The sequence below is a fragment of the Chiloscyllium plagiosum genome, chromosome 9 (genome assembly GCF_004010195.1).
Source record: "Chiloscyllium plagiosum isolate BGI_BamShark_2017 chromosome 9, ASM401019v2, whole genome shotgun sequence".
NCBI lineage: Eukaryota > Metazoa > Chordata > Chondrichthyes > Orectolobiformes > Hemiscylliidae > Chiloscyllium > Chiloscyllium plagiosum.
Genome location: NC_057718.1, coordinates 27,481,210 through 27,505,179, shown reverse-complemented (window position 1 = coordinate 27,505,179; position 23,970 = coordinate 27,481,210). Strand labels below are relative to the sequence as shown.

Here is a 23,970-nt window from a genome sequence, read left to right as displayed (position 1 = left end):
ATCCATCTCAGTACCAGGACATCACTACAAGAGTTCCTTATTGAGCTTCCTTCCATCATAGCCAGAGACTATTTCCCAGGGCAGAAATGGCTAACACGAGGGGTCATAGTTTTAAGCTGGTTGGAGGCAAGTATAAAGGGGATGTCAGAGGCGGGTTCTTTACACAGAGTTGTGAGAGCATGGAATGCGTTGCCAGCAGCAGTTGTGGAAGCAAGGTCATTGGGGACATTTAAGAGACTGCTGCACATGCATATGAAATTTGAGGGTGCATACATGAGGATCAATGGTTGGCACAACATCGTGGGCTGAAGGGCCTGTTCTGTGCTGTACTGTTCTATGTTCTATAAAGTCAGAATTCAGCGTGTCCCCTGATGATAGCACAATGTTTAGTCGTAAACTCCAACACCTGGGAAATGTCAAAGCTTCTATAAATTGGGAAACAACATGAATGCCAACACAATGATCATCTCCAGCAACAGCAGATCTAACAATCTCTCTGACTTTCAATAACACTTTCATTTATTGCTAAATTCATCAACATCCTCGAGGGTGACCATTGACCAGAAACTCTACTAGACTGGCCATATGAATAGTTTGACTTCAAGAGCAGACCAGTGGCTGGGAGTCTATGGTGAGTAACTTGAATCCTGTCTTCCTAAATAATGTCTAGTTATCTACAATGCATAGGTCAAGGGTATGAGGGAATACTCCAACTTGCCTGGATGAATGTAGTTCCAACACCACTGAAGAGGTTCAACACTCTCTAAGACAAAGCAGTCTGCTTGATTAGCACAACATCTGCCACCATAAACCTGTGTTTCACCCACCATTGACATAAAATGGCAGTAGTGTGTATCACCTAACCACAAAGCATTGCTGCAATTTATAAAGCCTGTATCAACACCATCTTCCCATCCTGCAATTTCAACAACCTGGAGCAGTGGACACCACCCCCTGCAAGTTCTTCTCCAAGTTGCTTATCCTGAGTTGGAACTAGATTGGTGTTACTGTATCTTTTATCTGGAGATTCCTAACAGGGCTATGCTATATCAGATGAATGCAACAATTTAAATGGGTAGTTCACCATCACCATGGAATCTGTACAGTGTAGAAGCAGGCCATTTGGCCCATCGGGTCTACACTGACCCTTCAAAGAGCACACCACACCAACCTACTCCACTACCCTATCCCTGTAACCATGCATCTCATGGCTGACCCACCCAATCTATACAACCCTTCACACTGTGGATAATTTAGCATGGCCTATTTCAACTAGCCTGCATGTCTTTGGACTGTGGGAGGAAACCAGAGCACACAGAGGAAACCCATGCAGACAGGGGGAGGATATGTAAACTCCACACAGTCACCCTAGAATAGAATTAAACCTGTGTCATAGTGCTGTGAAGCAGCAGTGCTAACCACTGAGCCACCTTGCTGCCATAAAGTGCCACCACTTTCAGAACAATTAGGATTGGGTAACAAATGTTGATCTTCTCCGTAATGCTCACATCCCATGAAAGAATTAAAAAATGCCTCATTGTAGGCAACCACGTTGCACTATGCAGCACATTACTCCATATTCAAGTGTTCTCGCATTTGAGGGAGGACAGTGCACAACAGGGATCCTCTGTAGAAGGATCATTCAAATTTAAAGCAGAGATAGTCTGCTTGGTCCTTTGAGCCTGTTCTGTCTTCAAACAGATCATAGCTGTTCTGCTCATGTTTCAAATTCTATTTCTATTCTACCCTTTTTAATTTTTTTGCCTAACAAAAATCTAACTCTGCTTTAAAATATTAAGTAACCCCCCTCCAATGCTTTCTGAAGCAGAGAATTGTAAAGTTGCACAATCCTCAAAGAAAAAATGTTCTTTTAATTACTTTTCTACAAGGATGTCATTAACTTGTAAAACAATACCCTCTCGTTTTGGTTCACTAGAGGAAACATCCTTTTCCGGTCCACTGTCCAAGGATCTTATCAACTTTAATTGAGTTAACCCTCACTTTAGAAGAACGGAATAGCCCAATCTGTTCAATCTTTCCACGAGACAACCCACTCATTCCAGATGTCAAACTAGCAAACCTCCTCTGAATTATCTTCAACACATTTATAACCTTCTTAAGTAACTGGACATCACATTTAAGATATGCCTCATCAGTGCTGTGTATAACTGAAGTACAAATTCCTTTTATATTCAATTCCTCTTGCAATAAAAGGTAGCATCCCACTAACCTTCTTAATATTTGCACACGTCACAAAAATTTAATAATCATTACAACACCTAGAACTTTCTGCACCTCAATTGTTGTTCTCTACTTAAGTAATACTGTGCATTTTTATCCTGCCAAAGTGAATAATTACACATTTTCCCACAATATGTTCCATCAGCCAGATTTTAGCCCATTCACTCAACTTATTTCTCTTCAACTTCTTTATGTCCTCTTCACAACGTAAGTTCCTAACTATCTTTGTGTCATCTGCAAATTTACCTGCCAAGCTTTGTCTCCCCTCAACTAAGTCATTCATATAAACCCAGACCTCAGGATGCCACTTGTCGCATCCTGCCAATGATAATAGTATCATCTATTGTGATTGTAATTATCTATTTGTTCATGTCCTGTTTTCTGCCAACCAGCAAATATTCTATCTGATAATATATTATCCCCTAAATCATGTATGTCTACTTTGCATAATAACCTTTTTAATTGGCACCTTGTCAAATACATTCTGGAAGTTCAAGTACAGTACATCTATAGACTCCCTCTTATCCAAAGCACAAAGCCCATATGACATAAGAACAGTAGTAGGCCATTCAGCCCAACCCGTTTGCTATGCCATTTAATGAGATCGTGGCTGAACTGATCATCCTTAACTCTACTTCCCTGGCTTCCACCTATACCCCTTGATTCCCTTATTAATTAAGTATCTGTATATCTCAGCCGTGAATATTCTTAATTTCCCAGTCTCAATAGCCCTCTGCAGTAAAGAATTCACTAGTCTCTGTGGGGGAAAGAATATCCTCATCTCTTTCTTAATTGGGTGACCCCTTATTTTGAGATCACGTCCTCTGGTTCTAGATTTTCCCATAAAGGGAAACAATACCACCACATCTATCCAGTCAAGCCCCCTAAGAATCTCTTATGTTTCAATAAGGTCACTCCTTGTTCTTCTAAACTCCAGTAAGTACAGGCCCAACCTACTCACCGTCTGCTCATAAGTTGGTCCCTCCATACCTGGTATCGCAGACCGTTTCAGGGAACATCTCTGAGACACACGCACGAACAATCCCACTGCCCTGTGGCCAACCATTTCATCTCTCCTTCTCACTTCCACGATGACATGTACGTCCTGGGCCACCTCTACCACCAAATCAAATCCACCTGCCAACTGGTGGAAGAACGCATCATCTTCTGCCTTGGGACCTTTCAACCACACAGCATCAACATTGACTTCACTAGTTTCCAAATCTCCCCTCCCCCAACTTCATCCCACATCCAACTTTCCAACTCTGTACCGCCCTCTTGACCTGTCCTACCTGCTCATCTTCTTCCCATCTATCAGCTCCACCCTCCTCACTAACCTATCACAATTACCCGCCATCTAAATATACCAATTGCCTTCCCACATACCACAGATACGGAGGTGGGGGGGGGGGTACTCCTGTATTTATTGTAAATAATTGTCACTCTAGCAATGATCCCTGTGGCACAACACTTGTTGCAGATAGCCATCTTGAAAATGCCTCATTTATCCTAACTTTCTGTTTTCTGTTAATTAGCCAGCCCTTTATCCATGCTAATGCACTACCCCCAACACCACGGGATCTTAGCTTATTAAGCAGCCTTATGTGCAATATCTAATGCATTTTTGAAATCTAAATATATTACATCGACTGGTTCCCTTTATCCATCCTACTTGTTACCTCCTCAAAGAACTATATTAAATTGTCAGGTCTGAATTCTCCTTCATAAAACCATGCTGACTTTTCATGGTTACGTTATGTAATTCTAAATGCATTGCTGTTACATTCTTTTAATAGACTCAAAATTCTATTCTCCCAAAAACGCATATGAAGCTATCTGGCCTACTGGTATGTGTTTTTTTTTCTCTGTTCCCTCATTGAATAATATGGTTGCATTAACAATTTTTCAAACCTGAGATGTTACCAGAATCTAACTATTTTCTTAAATGTCTACCATTGATCATCAGCTTTCTTTCTGCTAAATGCATTTTTTCAGTACATTCCAGCCAACTCTGCCCTCATTTATTTGTAAATACCCTTAATTTGGTTTAGAGTAGTTGGTTCAGACCAATGTTTCTCTGCCTCAAACTGAATGCTAAATTGTACTGGTATTATCACTGTTTCCTTGGGGATATGTTACTCTGAGATCATTTATTAAATCAGCCTCATTAAACATCAGATCTGAAATAGTCTGATCCAGGTTAGATCATAACATGCTGTCCTGGGAAATTGTTAAATGCACTCTGTTGAATCTTTCTCATGGCAACCTCAGCAAATTTCATTTTCTCAATCTAAATGAAAATTTAAAGTCATCCATGATTAATGTGCCACCTTTTATACATACCCTGATTATTTCCTTATTTATTCTCTTTTCTGTTCGGGCCTGTAGATTTCTCCCACCAGTGTCATTATCTCCTTATTAGTTCTTAGCTCCGTCGTTTGGATTCTACATTTTCCGATCTAAGATCATTTCCAGCTATCATGCTAGTTCAATCTTATAATAACCAAGCTACCCCACCACCCTATCCTTCCAGCCTGTTCTTTCCTGTCAGGTCCTTTCATGCCTCTCAATACTTTGTTCCTCCTTTGATCTCCTTGTAATTGCAGTCCATTGGCCTTGGTATTTTGGTCATGCAGCCCTAGGGCATTTCTGGTTTGAAGTCCCCGACATGCTGGGTTTGTCCTGATTAAAAGCATGTTCACCCTCCTCTGGAAGACAGGGACCCCTTAGGTGTCGTAAGAGAAGAATTCTCGGGACTCTATATGTGGTTCCTCCTCCAGCTGGGTGTCTATTGGCATTGTTTTGTCTATTTTGTGAGGAAGGAGCACCTGGAGTGAGACAACATTCTTTCGGCTCCTGTCACCTTGTTGTTGGTATGGACAAATGGCGAGAGGACTGGAATGAATATCTATATGTATGACCGGCAGACAATGAATGTGCTGGACATGGCCTTTAAAGGCACCTGTCAACCTACCCATGAAGGCATCCAGAGGCAGCATGGTACAAACAGGGTTGGAGGGATCATCCAACCTTCAAGGCCAGATAAGATTCACTAGGCTAATGCCAAATATGCAGGGAATTTTCTTTCAGAAGAGCTTGAGTTGGTTGAGGATTTGTGGAGTAGGAGGGACTTTGTAATTAATGGTAAAATTTAGTCAATTGTCTCTATTTAATAATCATCAAATCATCTCTTGAATGTCTCAATAGAAACTAAATTAGGAAGATTATAAAGACAGAAAAGTCTGAGGACTCAGGTAGTATCTGCTGACCTGCTCATTACCGGATGTGGAAAATTTGAATAAAGCTTCTTCACTTAACATCCTTAATACATCCTTCACCGCTCACTTTATCCTAAATGTTGAAGATCTTTTAAACAAACCATCAGACAACCAAAGCATTCTATTAATTAGAATTAAAAACATAGAAAATAGGCACAAGAGTAAGCCATTCAGCCCTACAAGCTTGTTCTGCCATTCAATGAGATCATTATTGATTGTCTAACTAGTTTGCATCTCTGTAGCTCCTTTCATGACTGTGATGTCCCAAAGTACCATTCAGCCATTTAATACCTTAAAATGTAGTCACTGTTCTTAATGTAGGAGAACAGATAGCCACTTGGTGCAGTTAAAAGTCATACAAACTGTGATGAGATATAATACCAGAAGATCTGTTTTATTGATGGGACTGAGATAAATTCAGGTCAAAGCAGTTAAAGAAATCCATTGATGATTTTCATACCTGACTGGGGACAGTTAAGAAACAACATTGATAAATGTTTTGGAATTCATTAATTGTCCTCTTATTTGCCAATGATTTCTGCCTCCGCAATAATGAATAACATGACATATCTCATCTGCATCTGTTTTTCAAACAAATCGTCCAAGTATGCATTATTGCATTCTGCTTCTCCAGAATAAGGGATTTGATTACAAAACTTTAAATGCAGAGTTGATAATCTTTTTTGAAACATAGATGTTGAAACTCCTGTAGACAGTAGGAAATCTATCATTATACTATAACGATGTATAGTGCATTACAATCCACTATACGTCACTGCTGTGAGCAATCCCATAAGAAGTTTTATCTCTGTTTGCTTATAGCTGGCTCATACTGTTTTGCCACCTCATACAAAAAAGGAAGGAACAACCTCATAAAAGTCAAAACTGTGGAAAAAATATCTAACTGCAAATAAAATTGTTTTTTGTTTTACAGCCCAGACTCTATAAATCTGTTATTGAGGATGTCATCAGCAATGTACATGATTTTTTCCTTGAGGAAGGTATTGACGATCATGTTCTCAAGGATCTGAAGCAGGTATTTGGTACTTCTGTTATCACAGAAGTTTACATTTTCTGTCCTAAGTGTTACTTTTCTAAGCGTATGCCAATTATGAGTAGCAATAAAAATACTTGACCTGATAATAAAAAATAGAAGAACATTACAGACCTCCGAGATTATAAGTCCAATCTATTCAATCACAGACCAATCTACTCAGCACAGAAATTCATTTAATGAATTGTCATTGCATCCATTCTAAGGCATGTACTCTGGTACGGCTGCACTTGCAATATTGTGTACCGTACTGGTTGCCGTATCATAGGAAGGATGTGGAAGCATTGGAAAGGGTGCAAAGGAGATTTACCAGAATGTTGCCTGGTATGGAGGGAGGATCTTATGAGGAAAAGCTGAAGGACATGAGGCTGTTCTTGTTGGAGAGAAGAATGTTGAGAGGTGACTTAATAGAGCCATACAAGATGATCAGAGGAGAGTGAGAGCCTTTATCCTCAGATGGTGTTGGCTGCCACGAGGAGATATAGTTTTAAATCGAGGGGTGATAGATATAGGACAGATGTCAGAAGTAGGCTCTTTACTTAGAGTAGTAAGGGCGTAGAACACCTTACCTGCAACAGTAGTAGACTTCCCAACTTTAATGGCATGTAAATAGTCATTGAATAAACAAATGGATGATTATGGAATAGTATAGGTTAGATGGGCTTCAGATTGGTTTCACAGGTTGGCACAACATCGAGAGCTGAGGGGCCTGTACTGTCTGTAATGTTCTATATTCTAGTAGGATATGTAGTGATTCAAATATTGTCCATCTAAAGTGCTATAGAATTGCACTGAAATGTTGTTACTCTTGTTATACAACCCACTTACAATGAGGGCTAGCATACAGTTTCCTTCCTAATTGCATGCTGCACCTACGTGCTATCTTTGTGTTTCTCATATAAAAGCCCCTAATGATCCTGAAAAGTTGCATTTTATCACCACTTAAAACATCAACAGTTTTTTCATCCTATTCCCACGTTATGCTCCCCATGCTGCGTGATGTACACTTAACCTAACTATATCCCTTTCCAGTTTGTTTATATCTTCCTTATAATTTACGCTGCATAATACCAGTACACCTGGATACATCACACCCAGTTCCTTTTGCCTTATAGACTCTAAATAGCTCTAGCCTAATTGCTGATACTTGTGGCATTTCATTAGTTACACCATGTAATCTTTAAGACAACATAGTCTTGCCTGTTTCCTGAATTTGATTTATCCTCAATACATATTAACAGAATTCCATAATACCTAATCTTGTGTCAGAACCCCTTGTGCAGAATCTTATTGGATGCCTTCTGAAAATGTAAATCCACATCCACAGTTTTTCTTATATTTACTTTGCCATGTACAGCCTAACAGAATTCAGTTTGATATGGTTGACATGATTTTACTTCCATAATATTAACCATGACTAATCATATTTTGAACAGATTTGAAGATGGAACTTGATTTATGGGAGATTGAAAAGAGTCAGGGTGATAGGTGTGTAGTAGTGTTCTGTATGCACTTGCTAAATTAGTTGAGAAAAGATATCTTTGTAATAGGAAGGTTGAGGACTGAAAAGGTTGTTCAAAATATTGAAAATAACTCCTATCAATTCTGTGTTTCCTCAAATGTTTATCCAATTCTGCTTTAAATCCTTTCCATACTAACTGCCTATATTCTGGGACACCCAGACCAACCAACCCAACCACCCCGTGGCTCAACACTTCAACTCCCCCTCCCACTCCACCAAGGACATGCAGGTCCTTGGACTCCTCCATCGACAGAACATAGCAACACGACGGTTGGAGGAAGAGCGCCTCATCTTCCGCCTAGGAACCCTCCAACCACAAGGGATGAACACAGATTTCAGAAGGGCTCCTGCTCCTTGGATGCTGCCTGACCTGCTGCGCTTTTCCAGCAACACATTTTCAGTAACGGCCTATATTGCCTGGCTCGTCTTTGTAGTATTTGTTGTTAAATCTTTTGTATTGAAAAGAAGATAAACATTTATATTTTAATTTCCCTTGCAAACCTATTGTTTTCAGTCTTCCGACTCAAAAGGAAATTTAAATTTGCAAAGGTAACCCCAAACTTCTGATGGTGTACCATTTTATATCTTCCTCCTTGCTCTCACAGCTATGACCTCTGCTTATTGCACTGTTTTAGTGAAGCTTAATGCAAGCGCAAGGAGCAGCACTTCAACTTTTAATTAGGTATTTTATAGCTTTGTTGAACTCAATATTAAGATCAATTACTATAATCTCTGGTACCCATTTTGTTTCTGTTCCTCTGCACGTTTCAGTTTTCTTTTCACTTTCAGGCAGCAGCACATCTACTCAGGAGCAGAAGTGAGTATATCTATGAGATGCACTGCAGAAATCCACCAAGACTCCTTCGGTAGCACTTTCCAAATTATGGTGCTTACCATGTAGATAGACAACGGCAACAGATATATGGGAACTGCAAGTTCTCCCCTGAGCCATTCTTCATTCTACCTTGGAGATATGTCAACATTCTTTCAGTGTCACTGAGCCAAAAGCCAATCACTCCCTCCCTAATAGCGTTGTGGATGTATCTACACTAAATGGATTGCAGTGGTTTAAGATGCCACTTACTGCTGCCTTTCTGATGGGCAATTATGCTGGGCCAGCCAGTGAAATATTCATCCCATGAATGAATAAAAAGTAATTTGTTCAAAACCTATTACAACTCTAACATTATAACATTACCCATTTGTAAGGTCTATTTCTCTGTCCACTGATGCTGTCTCATTGGCTGAGTATTTTCAACATTTTGTATTTTTATTTTTTTGTTTAACAGTCTCGGAATAATATTTAGCATAATTTTTGATTATGCCAATCAGGAACAATCCATGCTGTTGGTAGCTGAATGTTGCTTTACATTCAACACCTTTTAGAATATTTAGTCCCTCAAGGCTTTGTCCCATATGAGTGAATACTTCCACAGAAATCTATTAATCTCTATTTGTAGCTGTTCACTATTGAGAGAGTTGTTTCTTAAAAGTTTTACACCAGGATGCCACCATTGATAACTCTGGGTAGTCTTACACTGATGAGCTGTTTGCTTTTCGTTTTTAGTGACTTGTCGTGAAATATTCTGAAACTTGCTTAAAATGTTTTAAATCCCATTTTGTAATTGATTTGCTCTCTTGACTTTCATGCAATAAGCTTTGGGAGAGCAAACTTCTACAGTCCAGAGCGGTGGAAGGCTTTTTCAGGGAAAATAATCACCAGCAGATCATGTTGGAACTCCAGCAGCAAAAAACTCATCAAACTGTACATACATCATCAGGTTTGTTCAGATTACAACATAGATTTTCTTTAAGTGCATTTATTATTTACATAAGTAACATGCCTTCTTACAGCTGAAATTAAGATTCTGAAAGATCTTGCACAGCTACTGGACTTCTGCGCTTTTAGACAGCAGATGCAGGAGTAGGCCATTTGGCCCTTTGAGCCAATATCACCGTTCATTATGATCATCGCTGATCATCCACAATCTGTATCCTGTTCCTGCCTTATCCCCATAATCCTTGATTCCACTGTCTTTAAGAGCTCTATCAGAGACTTGGCCTCCACTGCCTTCTGGGGCAGAGCATTCCATATATCCACCACTCTCTGGGTGATGAAGTTTCTCCTCAACTCTGTTCTAAATGGCCTACCCCTTATTTTTAAACTGTATCCTCTGGTTCTGGACTCACCCGTCAGCGGGAACATGCTTCCTGCCTCCAGAGTGTCAAATCATTTAATAATTTTATACATCTCAGTCAGATCCCCTCTCATCCTTCTAAACTCCAGTGTATACAAGCCCAGTTGCTGCAATCTTTCAACATATGGTAGTCCCGCCATTCCAGAAATTGACCTTGTGAACCTACGCTGCACTCCCTCAATAGCCAGAATGTCCTTCCTCACATTTGGAGACCAAAACTGCACACAATACTCCAGGTACGGCCTCACCAGGGCCCTGTACAGCTGCAGAAGGACCTCCTTGCTCCTATACTCAATTCCTCTTGTTATGAAGGCCAGCATGCCATTAGCTTTCTTCACTGCTTGCTGCACCTGCATGCTTGCTTTCATTGACTGATGTACAAGAACACCTAGTTCTTGTTGTACTTTCCCTTTACCTAACTTGACTCCGTTTAGGTAGTAATCCTGTTCTCACTACCAAAGCGGATAACCACACATTTATCCACATTAAACTGCATCTGCCATGTATTCGTCCACTCACCTAACCTGTCCAAGTCCCCCTGTTTTCTCTTAACATCCTCCTTGCATTTCACCCTGCCACTCAGCTTTGTGTCATCAGCAAATTTGCTAATATTACTTTTAAAACCTTCATCTATATCATTAATGTATATTGTAAACAGCTGCGGTCCCAGAACTGAACCTTGTGGTACCCCTCTGGTCACCACCTGCCATTCCGAAAGGGATCAGTTTATCACTACTCTTTGCTTTCTGTCAGCCAAGCAATTTTCAGTCTAAGTCGGTATTTTGCCCCCAGTAACATGGGCCCTAGGTTTGTTCACTAATCTCCTATGTGGGACTTTATCAAAGGCTTTCAGAAAAAGTCCAGGTACACTACATCCACTGGCTCTCCCTTGTCCATCTTCATAGTTACATCCTCAAAAAATTCCAGAAGATTAGTCAAGCACATTTTGTAAATCCATGCTGACTCTGACCTATCCTGTTACTGCTATCCAAATGAGTCATAATTTCATCTTTTATAATTGACTCCAGCATCTTTCCCACCACTGCCGTCTGGCTAACCGTTCTATAATTCCCTGTTTTCTCTCTCCCTCTTTGTGAAATTATGTATCAAACAGTACCATATCTACAGTTAGATGAATGAGTCAAATAGAAGAGAGATTCCCATTGAGCATTATTGGATTACAGTTTATGTTGAATGTACCAATCAAATAGCAGATTAGGACAATATTAGGGCAAATTACTTAATACCATTTCCACCATTTATCGTGAAAAGCTGCCTGTATTCAATGAATGATGCTAACCATTTATCAATTCCACTGAATCAATTATAAATTTGCTGCGTATAATACATTAAGTGTGTTGATTACTTCAGGTAATCAGTACATGTTTCCCACTTTATTGTTGTAAATATTATTTGGATTCCTTGTGTCATTCTCCATCCTTGGCTGTACTTAAACTGAGACCCAAACCAGATTATCAGGAAGCATTTCTACTGATACTGGAAATGTAATGAGCTGTTGATCATGGAGGGACAGATTCAGACACAGGGCAGTACACATAGAATATTTGGAGTGGATTTTGCTTTGTGCTCACTGCTTTCAGTTATATGTGTTGCTGATGATCATTTCATTCCCAGTCTCTGACATTTCCTATTGCTGTTCTCTCTCTGGATCTAAAGGATGATACATTCTCCAAGATTTATAATGTTTAAAGTAAAAGCAGAAAGTGCTGCAGAAACTCAGCAGGTCCTGCTGCATTTATTCGTAGAGAAGCATAGTTAACGTTTTGCTTTCAATGTGCTTCTTCAGAATCCTGAAGTTCTGCCAGATTTCGAGTTTCTTCAGTACTCTAACAACGCCAACTTGAAATCAGTTCTCCAACTTGAGGTCCAGCAACACCCAGAAAGTTTGACACCATCCAGGACAGCCAACTTTGATTGGTACCACATCCACAAATTTCCACTCCCTCCATCACTGACGATCAGTGTGTGCTATCTACAAGATGCAGCACAGAAATTCACCAAAGATTCTCAGACAGCACTTTCCGAATCCATCTCGAAGAATAAGGGCAGCCGATACATGGGAACGCCACCACCTGCAAGTTACCCTCCAAGCCACTCACCATGATTTGGAAATATATTGCTGTTCCTTCCCTATCACTGAATCAAAATCCTTTAGTTCCCTCCTGAACAACATTGCAGCAGCTTTTCATCCATATAATAAAAACTGGGATGAAGCTGTTCCCGAACCTGCTCATGCATGTGTTCAGGCTTTTTATCGTCTGCCTGATGGAAGAGATTATAGGAGGTTATTACTGTGGGATGGGTCCTTTATGATGGCAGCCTTTCTGCAGCAGTGAGCCACATAAATAGAGTCCATAGATGGAAAGTTGGCTTTCATGATGGTCTGCCTGTGCACACCACCTTCTGTATTTTTTTATGGTCCTGGGAAGAGCAGTTGCCTTACAAAGCCATTATGCACACGGACAATATCCTTTCGATGGTGCATTTTGTTCTGGAACAGGCCAGACCTCCGCAAAGCATTTCAGCAAAGTAGCCTGGACCCAAACTTTGCTAATTGTTGTTAGCAGGTGTACAGTGGATATTACAGGAGGGATGCAGCTGGCCTAACCACTTAGTTTTAAACAAAACAGAATGTATTTGCAATATTACTGAATGAATCACAAACAAAAGAGAATAGAATATAGAATAACTTAACCTATCTGCAAACCCATCAGACTATCCAGATTAATGATGCTGTTTCAAATACTTGCAACAATCCCCATGAACACCCCTTGGCACAAAAGGTAAAATAAATTCAGGGTCTTACGAGAGAGAGAAAAATGGCAGCATGGAACACCCTCTTCCATGAAGCTATTTCTTGGATCAGCAGCCTCAAAACTGACTGACTGACTGTTTTCAATGAATAGCCAGACTGCCAAAAACCAAACCAAATCTGAGCTGGGAACATTGTACAAGTTTTATTTTTAAACTTTAAAGCCTTTTACCTGAGGTAGTATCTGTTAGCTACAATCAAATTGGTCTTAAAACCCATCCAAGCCAGACCTTTTGGAGTCACTGCTTTTATAATCTTTCTGGGGGGGAAAAAAAGCTAAGGACAGCATAACCTTGTTAAAGGAGCAGCATCATCACACCTTTCACCCCCTTCCTTAAAAAATGTACCTTCAATATCCAAAGATGGTTTCATTTTTTAGAAACTCCTTAATTTAAACTGTTAGTACTCTACAACACACATATACATTATATTGAAAATAATCATGCAAATATGCGCTACTACATTCTGTTTCAGTCTGTTTTAATCCTGCCTCCTCTGTCTCTTATTCAAGTCTCGACAATGCATCAGCAGTCACGTTTTCTTGTCCTGCCACATGCACAATTTTCAAACTGAGTGGCTATAATAACAGTCTCTATTTGAACAGTCTCGCATTTTTGTCCTTAAATTTTTGTACAAACTTCAATGGGTTATGGTCAGTGTATATGATTGTCTCAGATATGTTGCTGGTAACAGAAACATTGAAATGTTGTAACACCAACACCTTCTCAACAGCAGAAATATTCAACAGCTGAATGTTCACTTTCCTGGAGAAATACCCAGGTTTTCTATCTTCTCGTTGTCTTCTTGCAAGAGCACAGCACTGACACCCACATCACTTGCATCAATAGCCACCTTGAATAGCTTTGTGTAATTACAGTGGAACCTTGATTAGCTGAATGAAATGGGTGGGCAGTATTTCATTTGGATAATTGATTATTTGGTTAATTGATTCAATGCCTCTCTTCTGGGCCTCAGAGTTTTCTGAAGTTTCCTTTTTCTTCACTCTCCTGCCTTGCTCCCTCTCTCTCTGTCAGGGTTTGTTTCTGAGCGGACACACACTTATGTGTAAGGGACCTGCGGCATTGCTGAAGATTCCCCGCCCCACCGCCCCAATCTGTTCAATGGGATTGACACAGTGAGCACTTGCTAAGTCAGCTCCCTGTTCAAGAGATTAGGCAGCGGCACACTGCACGTGAGCCACCGCCCCTGCCCCCACGCCCACCCATGCCCCATTGGCCCCCCTGCCTGCACCTACCCCGCCCCCACTCCTATCCGTCTGCCCCCACCCTATAGCCGCCACCACCTACCCACTGTCAGTAAGCAGAGTTCATTTTTAATCATTGTAAACAAAAGACGCGATCAGTTTTGAAACACCTCTTTGATGTAAAGTTTCTATCACAACCTTGCGATCTTCTTCAGATAATCTGAAATTTGGATAATTGAGGTTTCTCTGTACTGTGCCTAATACTGGGGCAGTGGTTAACACTGCTTTCAGGCTGTCAAATGCCTTCTGACTGTCCGTTGTCCATGGAAACCACTTGCCTTTGTTTTAGCAATTCAGTGAGTGGAGCAGCCATACTGCTAAAATTTATATGAAATTTGATAAAGTCCACTCAATCGCAGGAATTGTAGTACTGTCCTTTTTGTTGATGGTATGGGAAACTCCCCAATTACCTTTTTTTTTTTTTGCATTCCATGGGGTCATTTGTCCATGTCGAATAACATGGCCCTGGAGGGTGACTAGGGTTTTGGCAAACTTAATTTCACTCAGGTTTATCACCAAGCCTGCCTTCCGAAGTTGATCAAACAATTCTGATAAATGTTGTAAATGTTCCTTCCATGTGTGACTAAAAATCACCAGGTCATCAATATAGACAGCACAATTGGGTAATCCAGCAATGACCTTATTGGTTAGTCTCTGAAATGTGGCTGGTGCATTTTTCATACCAAACAGCATGACCTTAAACTGACATAGTCCATTTGCCATTATGAAAGTCAAAATTGTCTTTGCTCTTTCAGTCAAAGGTACCTGCTGGTATCTCCTGAGCAAGTCCAACTTAGAAATATAAGTTGCTTGTCCCACCTTTTCAAACCACTCTTTCAAATGTGGAATTGGGTATGTATCAGTTTTTGTAACGGCATTGAATTGACTTTCTAATAGTCCACATGTAACTGTTGGGTACCATCTGGTTTTGGCACCATCACTATGGGTGAGCTCCAATCACTGTAACTCACTTTGAATATGTCATCTTGGAGAATGTGTTCAATCTCCTTTTTGAACCTGCGCCAACTTGAGGGTTATGCCTATAAGGATGTTGCTTAATTGGAGCAGCATCTCATGTTTTACATCATGCATAATTAGGTTAGTAATTCCCAGTTTACTTCCACATATTCCCCCCCATGCAATATAATAACTCTCAGGTCATTTTAATTTTGCTCTGGAAGGTAATTCAATAATTTATCCCAATTTTTGACAACTTCCTTGTCCAATTTAATTTGAGGAATGTCCAATTCAAAATCCTCTGAACTTGGTTCTTCCCTCTATGTTGTAACCAATAACACATTCTACTCTTGCTTTCCTTTCCTGTCAAAATTTCTTTTTGAACATGTTCACATGACACACTCTGTGAGAGTTCTTTCAGTCTGGAGTCATTATCAAGTAGTTCATCTCACTCAACTTCCTTTTGACTTGATAAGATCCACTAAACCTTGCTTTTAAAGTTTCACCTATCACTGGAAGTAACACTAACACCTTATCCCCGATAGCAAAATTGAGTTTTTGACGACTTGTCTGCTTCCTGTTTCATTCAATGCTGTGATATATTTAAATGCTGTCTAGCCAACCCCTCTGCTCTATTTAATCATTCTGAAAATTTGATACAAAGTCCAAATATGTGTCTCTGAATTCTAACTTACTAATTTCTCCTTAATTTTAGTGGTCCTCTCACCTCATACCCCAAAACTAATTCAAATGGACTGAATTTGGTTGATTCATTTAGTGCATCTTTGATTGCAAAAAAGTACAAATGGACTTCCCTTATCCCAAACATCTGGATATTCCTGACGCTAAGCACCATAACTCTATTAGTTTTAAAATAGTGATGGAAAAGGATAGACCAGATCTAAAAGTTGAAGTTCTAAATTGGAGAAAGGCCAATTTTGATGGTATTAGGCAAGAACTTTCAAAAGCTGATTGGATGCAAATGTTCACATGTAATGGGATGGCTGGAAAATGGGAAGCCTTCAGAAATGAGATAACGAGAGTCCGGAGACAGTATATTCCAGTTAGCGTGAAAGGAAAGCCTGGTAGGTACAGGGAATGCTGGATGAATAGAGAAATTGAGGGTTTGGTTAAGAAAAAGAATGAAGCATATGACAGGTATAGACAAGATAGATTGAATGAACCCTTAGAGTATTAAAGCAGTAGGAATATACTTAAGAGGGAAATCAGGAGGGCAAAAAGGGGACATAAGATAACTCTATTTGCCAAAGCTAAGGAGAATCCAAAGGGTTTTTACAAATACACTAAGGGCAAAAGGGTAAATAGGGAGAGAATAGGGCCCTTCAAAAGATCAGCAAGGCAGTTTTTGTGAGGAGCTGCAGGAGATGGGGAGATACTAAATGAGTATTTTGCATCAGTGTTTACTGTGGAAAAGGACATGCAAGGCATACAATGTAGGGAAGTAGATGGTGACATCTTGAAAAATGTTCATATTACAGAGGAGGAAGTGCTGGATGTCTTGAAACACATAAAAGTTGTACTTCACTTGATCAGGTGTAACCTTGAAGTATGTGGAAAGATAGGGAAGTGATTGCTGGACTCCTTGCTGAACTATTTGTATCATCGATTGTCACAGGTCAGGTGCCGGCAAACTGGAGGTTGGCTAATGTGGTGCCACTGTTTAAGAAAGCTGGTAAGCACAAGCCAGGGAACTATAGACTGGTGAGCCTGATTTCAGTGGTGGGCAAGCTGTTGGAGGGAATCTTGAGGGACAGCATGTACATGTATTTGGAAGGGCAAGAACTGAGTAGGGATAGTCAGTATGACCTTGTGCATGCCAAATCATGTGTCTCAAACTTGATTGAGTTTTTTGAAGACGGAACAAAGAGGATTGATGAGGGAAGAGCAGTGGATGTGATCTATATGGACCTCAGTAAGGCGTTCAACAAGGTTCCCCATGGGAGACTGGTTAGCAAGATTAGATCTCACGGAATACAGGGAGAACTAGCCATTTGGATACAGAACTGGCTCAAAGATAGAAGACAGAGGGTGGTGGTGGAGGGTTGTGTTTCAGACTGAAGGCCTGTGACCAGTGGAGTGCCACAAGGATCGGTGCTGGGTCCACTACTTTTCATCATTTATATAAATGATTTGGATATGAGCATAAAAGGTATAGTTAGTAAGTTTGCAGATGACACCAAAATTGGAGGTATAGTGGATAGCGAAGAAGGTTACCTCCGATTACAACAGGATTTGATCAGATGGGCCAATGGGAGTGGCAGATGTAGTTTAATTTCGGTAAATGCAAGGTGCTGCATTTTGGCAAAGCAAATCTTAGCAGGACTTATACACTTAATGGAAGGCCCTAGGGAGTGTTGCTAAACAAAGAGATCTTGGAGTGCAGGTTCATAGCTCCTTGAAAATGGAGTCGCAGGTAGATAGGATAGTGAAGAAGGCGTTTGATATGCTTTCCTTTATTGGTCAGAGTATTGAGTAGAGGAGTTGGGAGATCATGTTGCAGCTGTACAGGACATTGGTTAGGCCACTGTTGGAATATTGCATGCAATTCTGGTCTCCTCCTTATTGGAAATATGTTGTGAAACTTGAAAGGGTTCAGAAAAGATTTACAAGGATGTTGCCAGGGTTGGAGGATTTGAGCTATAGGAAGAGGTTGAATAGGCTGGGACTGTTTTCTCTTGAGCATAGGAGGCTGAGGGGTGACTGTATAGATAGGGTATGGATAGGGTAAATAGACAAAGTCTGTTCCCTGGGGTGGGGGAGTCCAGAACTGGAGGGCATAGGTTTAGAGTGTGGGGAAAGATATAAAAGAAACCTAAGGGGCAACCTTTTCACACAGAGGGTAATATGTGTATGGAATGAGCTGCCAGAGGAAGTGGTGGAGGCTGGTACAATTACAGCAATTAAAAGTAATCTGAATGGGTATATGAGTAGGAAGGGTTTGGAGGGATATGGGCTGTGAGCTGGCAGGTGCGTTGGGATATCTGTTCAGCATAGGTGAGTTGGACCGAAGGGTCTGTTTCTGTGCTGTACATCTCTGACTTTATATTTAAACTGTTTCTCACCAGTCTTTGGCTACTATGGGTTTGTTCCCCCCTCACTCTGTTCTTTACTAAGTTTAACCTTCATCTCCATCCTTTTAAAGCTGACTTTCCTGTCTAAGCCAATTTCTGAAGTTCAAGCTACCTCTCTTTCTTCCTTTCCCCTCTCTCCTTTTCTGTCACTTCTCTTTTTCATTTGCTAAAGTAATTTGTTCTTTATCTCTTTCCTGTGCATTTAATCGTTATTCAAATGATTTCATTTTTGTTGCACTTTCCTTGTCTTTTGCCTCTAACTCAATCTGTTTCATGTTCAATTAAATTTTAACCATCTCTAATGATTCTGATTGTGTTTCCAGCAAATTTAAATAATGAGCTATTGCTGTAATTATCTCTTCTTTCCTCACAGAAGGAGGAAGCTCCAACTCCAGCAGCTTGACCTTAATCACCTTTTGCAAGACCCCCACAGTCACTTAGTTCTTCCACTACCAGAAAACTGTTGGTGACTGAAAGAGCCATTGCTATCCCAAGTGCTGTTTAAACCAACCAAAATCAACAACTGGAACAAAAGACACTAACGCCTACCACTCGTAGCCTTTGAATCCCACAATCCAAATCCCAAATCAGAACTATAGAACAAATCCTACAATGAATCTGTTATGGACCAGACCAGAACCCCTCAAAACATTTCAAGAAAGTAGCCCAGACCCTAACTTTGCCAGTTGTTTTAAGCAGGTGTACATTGGATTATCCAGGAGAGATGCACCTGGCCCAAATACTTGTTTTTAAACAAAACAGATTTTATTTGCAATATTATCGAATGAATCTCAAACAAAAGGGAACAGAATAAAGAATAGCTTAACCTATCAGACTATCCCAACTGAATGATGGTGTTCCAAATATTTGTAACAATCATCATAAACACCCTCGGCACAAAAGGTAAAATCAAACCCGGTCTTACAAGAGAGAGTGACACAGCAGCATGGAACCCTGTCTTCAATGTAGCTGTTTCTTGGATCAGGAGCCTCAAAACCTGCATGACTGCTTTTAAGTCAACAGCTAGACTGCCAAAAATCAAACCTCCTGAAGAAGGGCTAATGCCCGAAACGTCGATTCTCCTGTTCCCTAGATGCTGCCTGACCTGCTGCGCTTTTCCAGCAACACATTTCCATCTCTGATCTCCAGCATCTGCAGACCTCACTTTCTCCTCAAAAATCAAACCAAACCAGAGAAAAGCTGAGCTGGGAGAACTGGCCATTTCACTTTCTTTGTACAAGTGTTTTTAAACTTAAAAGCCTTTTTCTTGAGGCAGTGTCTGTTAGCTATAATCAAATTGGCCCTATAACCCATTCAAGCCAAACTTTTTGGAATTACTGCTTTTACGACCTCTCTGGAAAAATAGCCAAGGACAGCGTAGCCTTGTTAAAGGACCGGCATCGTCACAATGTGTCGAGGTTGGTGAGGGCCCTTATGGACATGCCAAATTTCCTGAGCTGTCCTGAGGAAGAAGAGGCGCTGATATGCCTTCTTGATCATTGCATCCACGTGGGAAGTCCAGGACAGATTATCAGATATCGTCACTCCGTGGAACTTGACTTCTCTACCCCATCAATCCTTTGAAGTAGATGGGGGTCTTTTCTCCACCTTTCTTCTTGAAGTCAATGATCAGTTTTTTAGTTTTGCTAATTTTGAGAGAGAGATTGTTATCATTTCACCAAGCCCTCCATCTCCCTTCCGCATTTTGACTTGTCAGAGATTCCTGAAGAAGGGCTTATGCCCGAAACATCGATTCTCCTGTTCCCTGGATGCTGCCTGACCTGCTGCGCCTCTCCAGCAACACATTTTCAGCTTGTCAGATATCCATCCAACTATGGTAGTGTCGTCAGTGAACCTGTCGATGGCGTTCATTTGGAATTTGGCAACACAGTCATGGGTGTATAGGGAGTATATTAGGAGGCTGAAGACACATTCTTGGAGGTGGGGGGGGGGGGGGGGCACTGTGTTATTGTGGAAGATTTGCAGTTACCTACCTTCACAGATTGCGGTCTGTGGATCAGAAAGCTGAGCATCCAGTTGCAGATGGCAAAGCTGAGACCAAGGTCCCAGAGTTTTGAGATCAGTCTGGAGGGGGTAATAGTGTTGAAGGTGGAGCTGTAGTCAGTGCGCAGGAGTCTGATATAGGTGATCTTGTTGTCCAAATGTTCCAGGGAAGAATGCAGGACTAGGGATATGGCATCCGCTATGGACCTGTTATGTCGGTAGGAAAATTGTAGGGGATCAAGGCAAGCTGGGAAGCTGGAGTTGATGTAGACCATGACCAGCCTCCTGAAGCAGTTCGCAATTATTGGGTTAAAAATCACACAATACCAGGTTATAGTCCAAAAGGTTTACTTGGAAGCACTAGCTTTGGGAGTGCTACTCCTTCATCAGGTGGTCCAAAAGCTAGTACTTCCAAATAAACGTACTGAACTATAACCTGGTGTTGTGTAATTTTTAACTTTGTCCACCCCAGTCCAACACCTGCACCTCTAAGTCATGATTATTGAGGTCAGAGCCACTGTGTGGTAGTCATTAAGGCACTTTGCATTTGAATGAATTTTTAAGTGTTTCCTCTTTATTTCAGATCTCCAGCAGCCACAGTATTTTGCTTTTACTTATAACAACTAATTGCATTGATGTTAATGAGCTCTCTTTAAGTGGTGAGAACTTTACTGAACTTTGACAACATCAGACATGGATGATAGTTAGATTTGCACATCTAATTTAGTTATTAGATAAGAATGCAAGGAAATTGAGAACAAATTCAAAAACATGACTGGTCAGTTTTCTCATGCTTGAGATTTTAGAAAATCTATTCCACTTAAGCACAAAGCAAATTTGGCAACAATTAGAATTGTTTCTAATAATGAATTCTATCGTGTAAAATATCATTGAGTAACTTTGTTAGATATTCAGCATCAGCAGGTCTTTCTATGCACTGACCAAGTACAATGGTACTGAAGGAAATAATGAACACAGGTCTATGGCCAGCTAAGGAAATAGTCACATGGAGTTGAAATCCAAGTTCTAGGATTTGGCTAAATCTTTCAATTAAGTTTGTATTGATCAAAATTGTTTGAAGTAATGGAAAGACTTGATAAAATATTTTCTATCAATATGAGAACACTTTCATTTTGGCAGTTTGCTCCCTTGTCCTAATGCTAGAGTATGGTTCCCTAGGCATGGCTAGCTTCTGTTCTTTGTATTACTTACTGTTTTTGCACTTGATGCTTTTTTTTTTTGTTATCTCGCCGTGACTTGTTTTTTTAATCGGAAATAATCACAAAACTCCAGATGTGGTGCAGCCATCACATTATAGTACCTAAATTTGAAGCTTGGCTGTCAAAAATCTGTACTTAGTAAATCTTTTAAATCTTGATACATTTTGTACAAATCTCTATCAATTCTGAGAAATATTCAAAAAGATTCAGTCATTGTATACTTAAAATTCATGATGATAACTTGCACTACTTGTAGCCACGATAAATTTAAGTGCAGTCTTTCAGGATTCTTCATATGCCATGTTGATGTCAGAATTAGTCATAGTAAGTATTTGTGATTTCCATGTTAACAATGTTCCTATAGCATTGGTTTAACAAGATATAGCCATAAGATTTAAAGTAAAAGAGCTCGGTTGGTGTATTAAAAAAGCTTCTCTATACAGACAGCTTCAAGTCTGTAGAATGCCTGGCACTGCAACCTTTGGCTGAATTGTGTGGAAGTGCTTGGATGTGTTTGGAGATTGGAGAGAGGGAGATGGAGGGAATACTAAGATTTAATATCCGTTAGAGCATTTTGAACTGAAGGTCTGATGTTATTTCATCATTTCTGGAATTTTACTGATGGTACCTAGCATAGAGGGCTGACTTTGCATGTTTAAAAAATTAAGGAATTTAAAGCAGTTAAAGAATTTAAAAGGCTAGTTAACTAGAATTTTACCATGCATATTGATTTTACTGAAGACATATGGAAACCAGAGGTTCAGAGCCTTGTCTAATTAGGGGAGACAACAAGGAAATGGAAGCTCAGCAGTCATCGAGAGAGTGTGTGCCTTGCCAGGTTGGGTGATGCAGAGCAGACATTGCCAGACAGTGGCAAAAGGGAGCCAGTATTGTTGGGGTCTGCTACCAGAATGGCACCAGGCAATTGAACTTGATCCAAAAGAACCAAAGTGAAGTATTTCTGTCTGGTTGAAAGATTTTAGGTCTTCAAGACCACCCAAACATTGGACTCTCCTTGAGGAGGAAAAGCAGCTGAGTGTGAAAGAGGTTTAGCCGTTCATGTGGCTTATTACCAACCTCAGGACCATCAATATGGCCAGCCTTGGAGTATGCACTTCAGAGAAGGACTTGGCAGGTATACCAACACTTTTTAACACACACAGAAAAGGCTGTTCCTTGGAGAGAATGTTTTAATTCGGGTTGAACTGTCTAGATGTCTGAGTAATAGTGTCTGCACTCTCCAAGGAGGTAGTCATTGATCATTGTGCCATATTGCAGGATGGCTGCCTAATGACAGTATCATTGAAGATTGTAATTGCTCTCAACTTCCACACTTTTTGGTTTTTGTAGGAATCTGCTGAAGATGCATGGTGTCTCCCAGTTTGTGGTACATAGGATACATCAAGGAAGTGACCAATACCCTGTTCAGGAGGACCATTACTGTGTTTGATAGTATATCAACAAGTCAGGTGGAGACATCGACCAATTTAGCGCCATCTTTCAATTTCTGAGGTGTGAGGTGTCATTGATTGCGAGTGTGCAGACATCAAGCCTCCCAGAAAATAATCAGAGCTGTTTTACAAAGAAAGATGTTTTTCTTGCTCGATGTTTAATTGATCCATGATCAGTAAAAGGTGATTCTTCTGGTGTGTGCACAGTTCTCAGTAAGCAGCCACAATGCCTATATACCTTCCACATGCCATAGCTCCTTTGATTCTGCTTTACACCTTCAGAGATGGCAACTGGGAAACAGAACCTAGCCATTAAAGACATAGCTGTTTAAACCTGTAAGGAATCCACTTATAGATGCAGAACCGAGTTGCAAGCCCTGTCATAAGTCATCCCAAGTGATCATCAACTGGGTCATATGTCAGTTGGAGATGCGATTCAGGTGCCTGGATCTTTCTGTTGGGGTTCTTCAGTCTTCCCCAACAAGCAGGTATCTTACTTCATCGTGGTGTTGTGTGCTTTTCACAACCTAGGACGTTAGGCATTGAAATATGAAGCCATTGAGTACTACGGAAAAAAGATGAATTTTGTCAAATGTTTTTATCTTGCACTCATCAGGACAATTAATAAGAATGTAAAGAGAAACAATGTTTTTCTGTGTACGAGAAAAGTATGTATTAGTTGGCATGTGGACTCTGATAGAAGCATCGCTATGAAGAATGAACTGTCAAATGACCGTTAACTGCCAAAGTTTCATTCTTTGCAGGCAGACAGAACAATGCAACTGTTTCAACTGAACAAAATGGATGACATGATGTGGAGGAGCTGATGTTGAACTGGGATGAACAAAGTTAAAAA

At 40.4% G+C, this 23,970-nt stretch overlaps 1 protein-coding gene across 1 annotated transcript in view; it reads left to right on the top strand.

Annotated features, from left to right (window-relative positions):
* LOC122552715 (stonin-1-like) overlaps window positions 1-23,970 on the top strand; it is a 109,221-nt gene that overhangs the window by 53,019 nt on the left and 32,232 nt on the right. Inside the window, exons 4-5 of the mRNA XM_043695614.1 lie at window positions 6,454-6,555; window positions 9,753-9,876. Coding sequence (XP_043551549.1) covers window positions 6,454-6,555; window positions 9,753-9,876 — 226 coding nt within the window. The remainder of the gene's footprint in view (window positions 1-6,453; window positions 6,556-9,752; window positions 9,877-23,970) is intronic.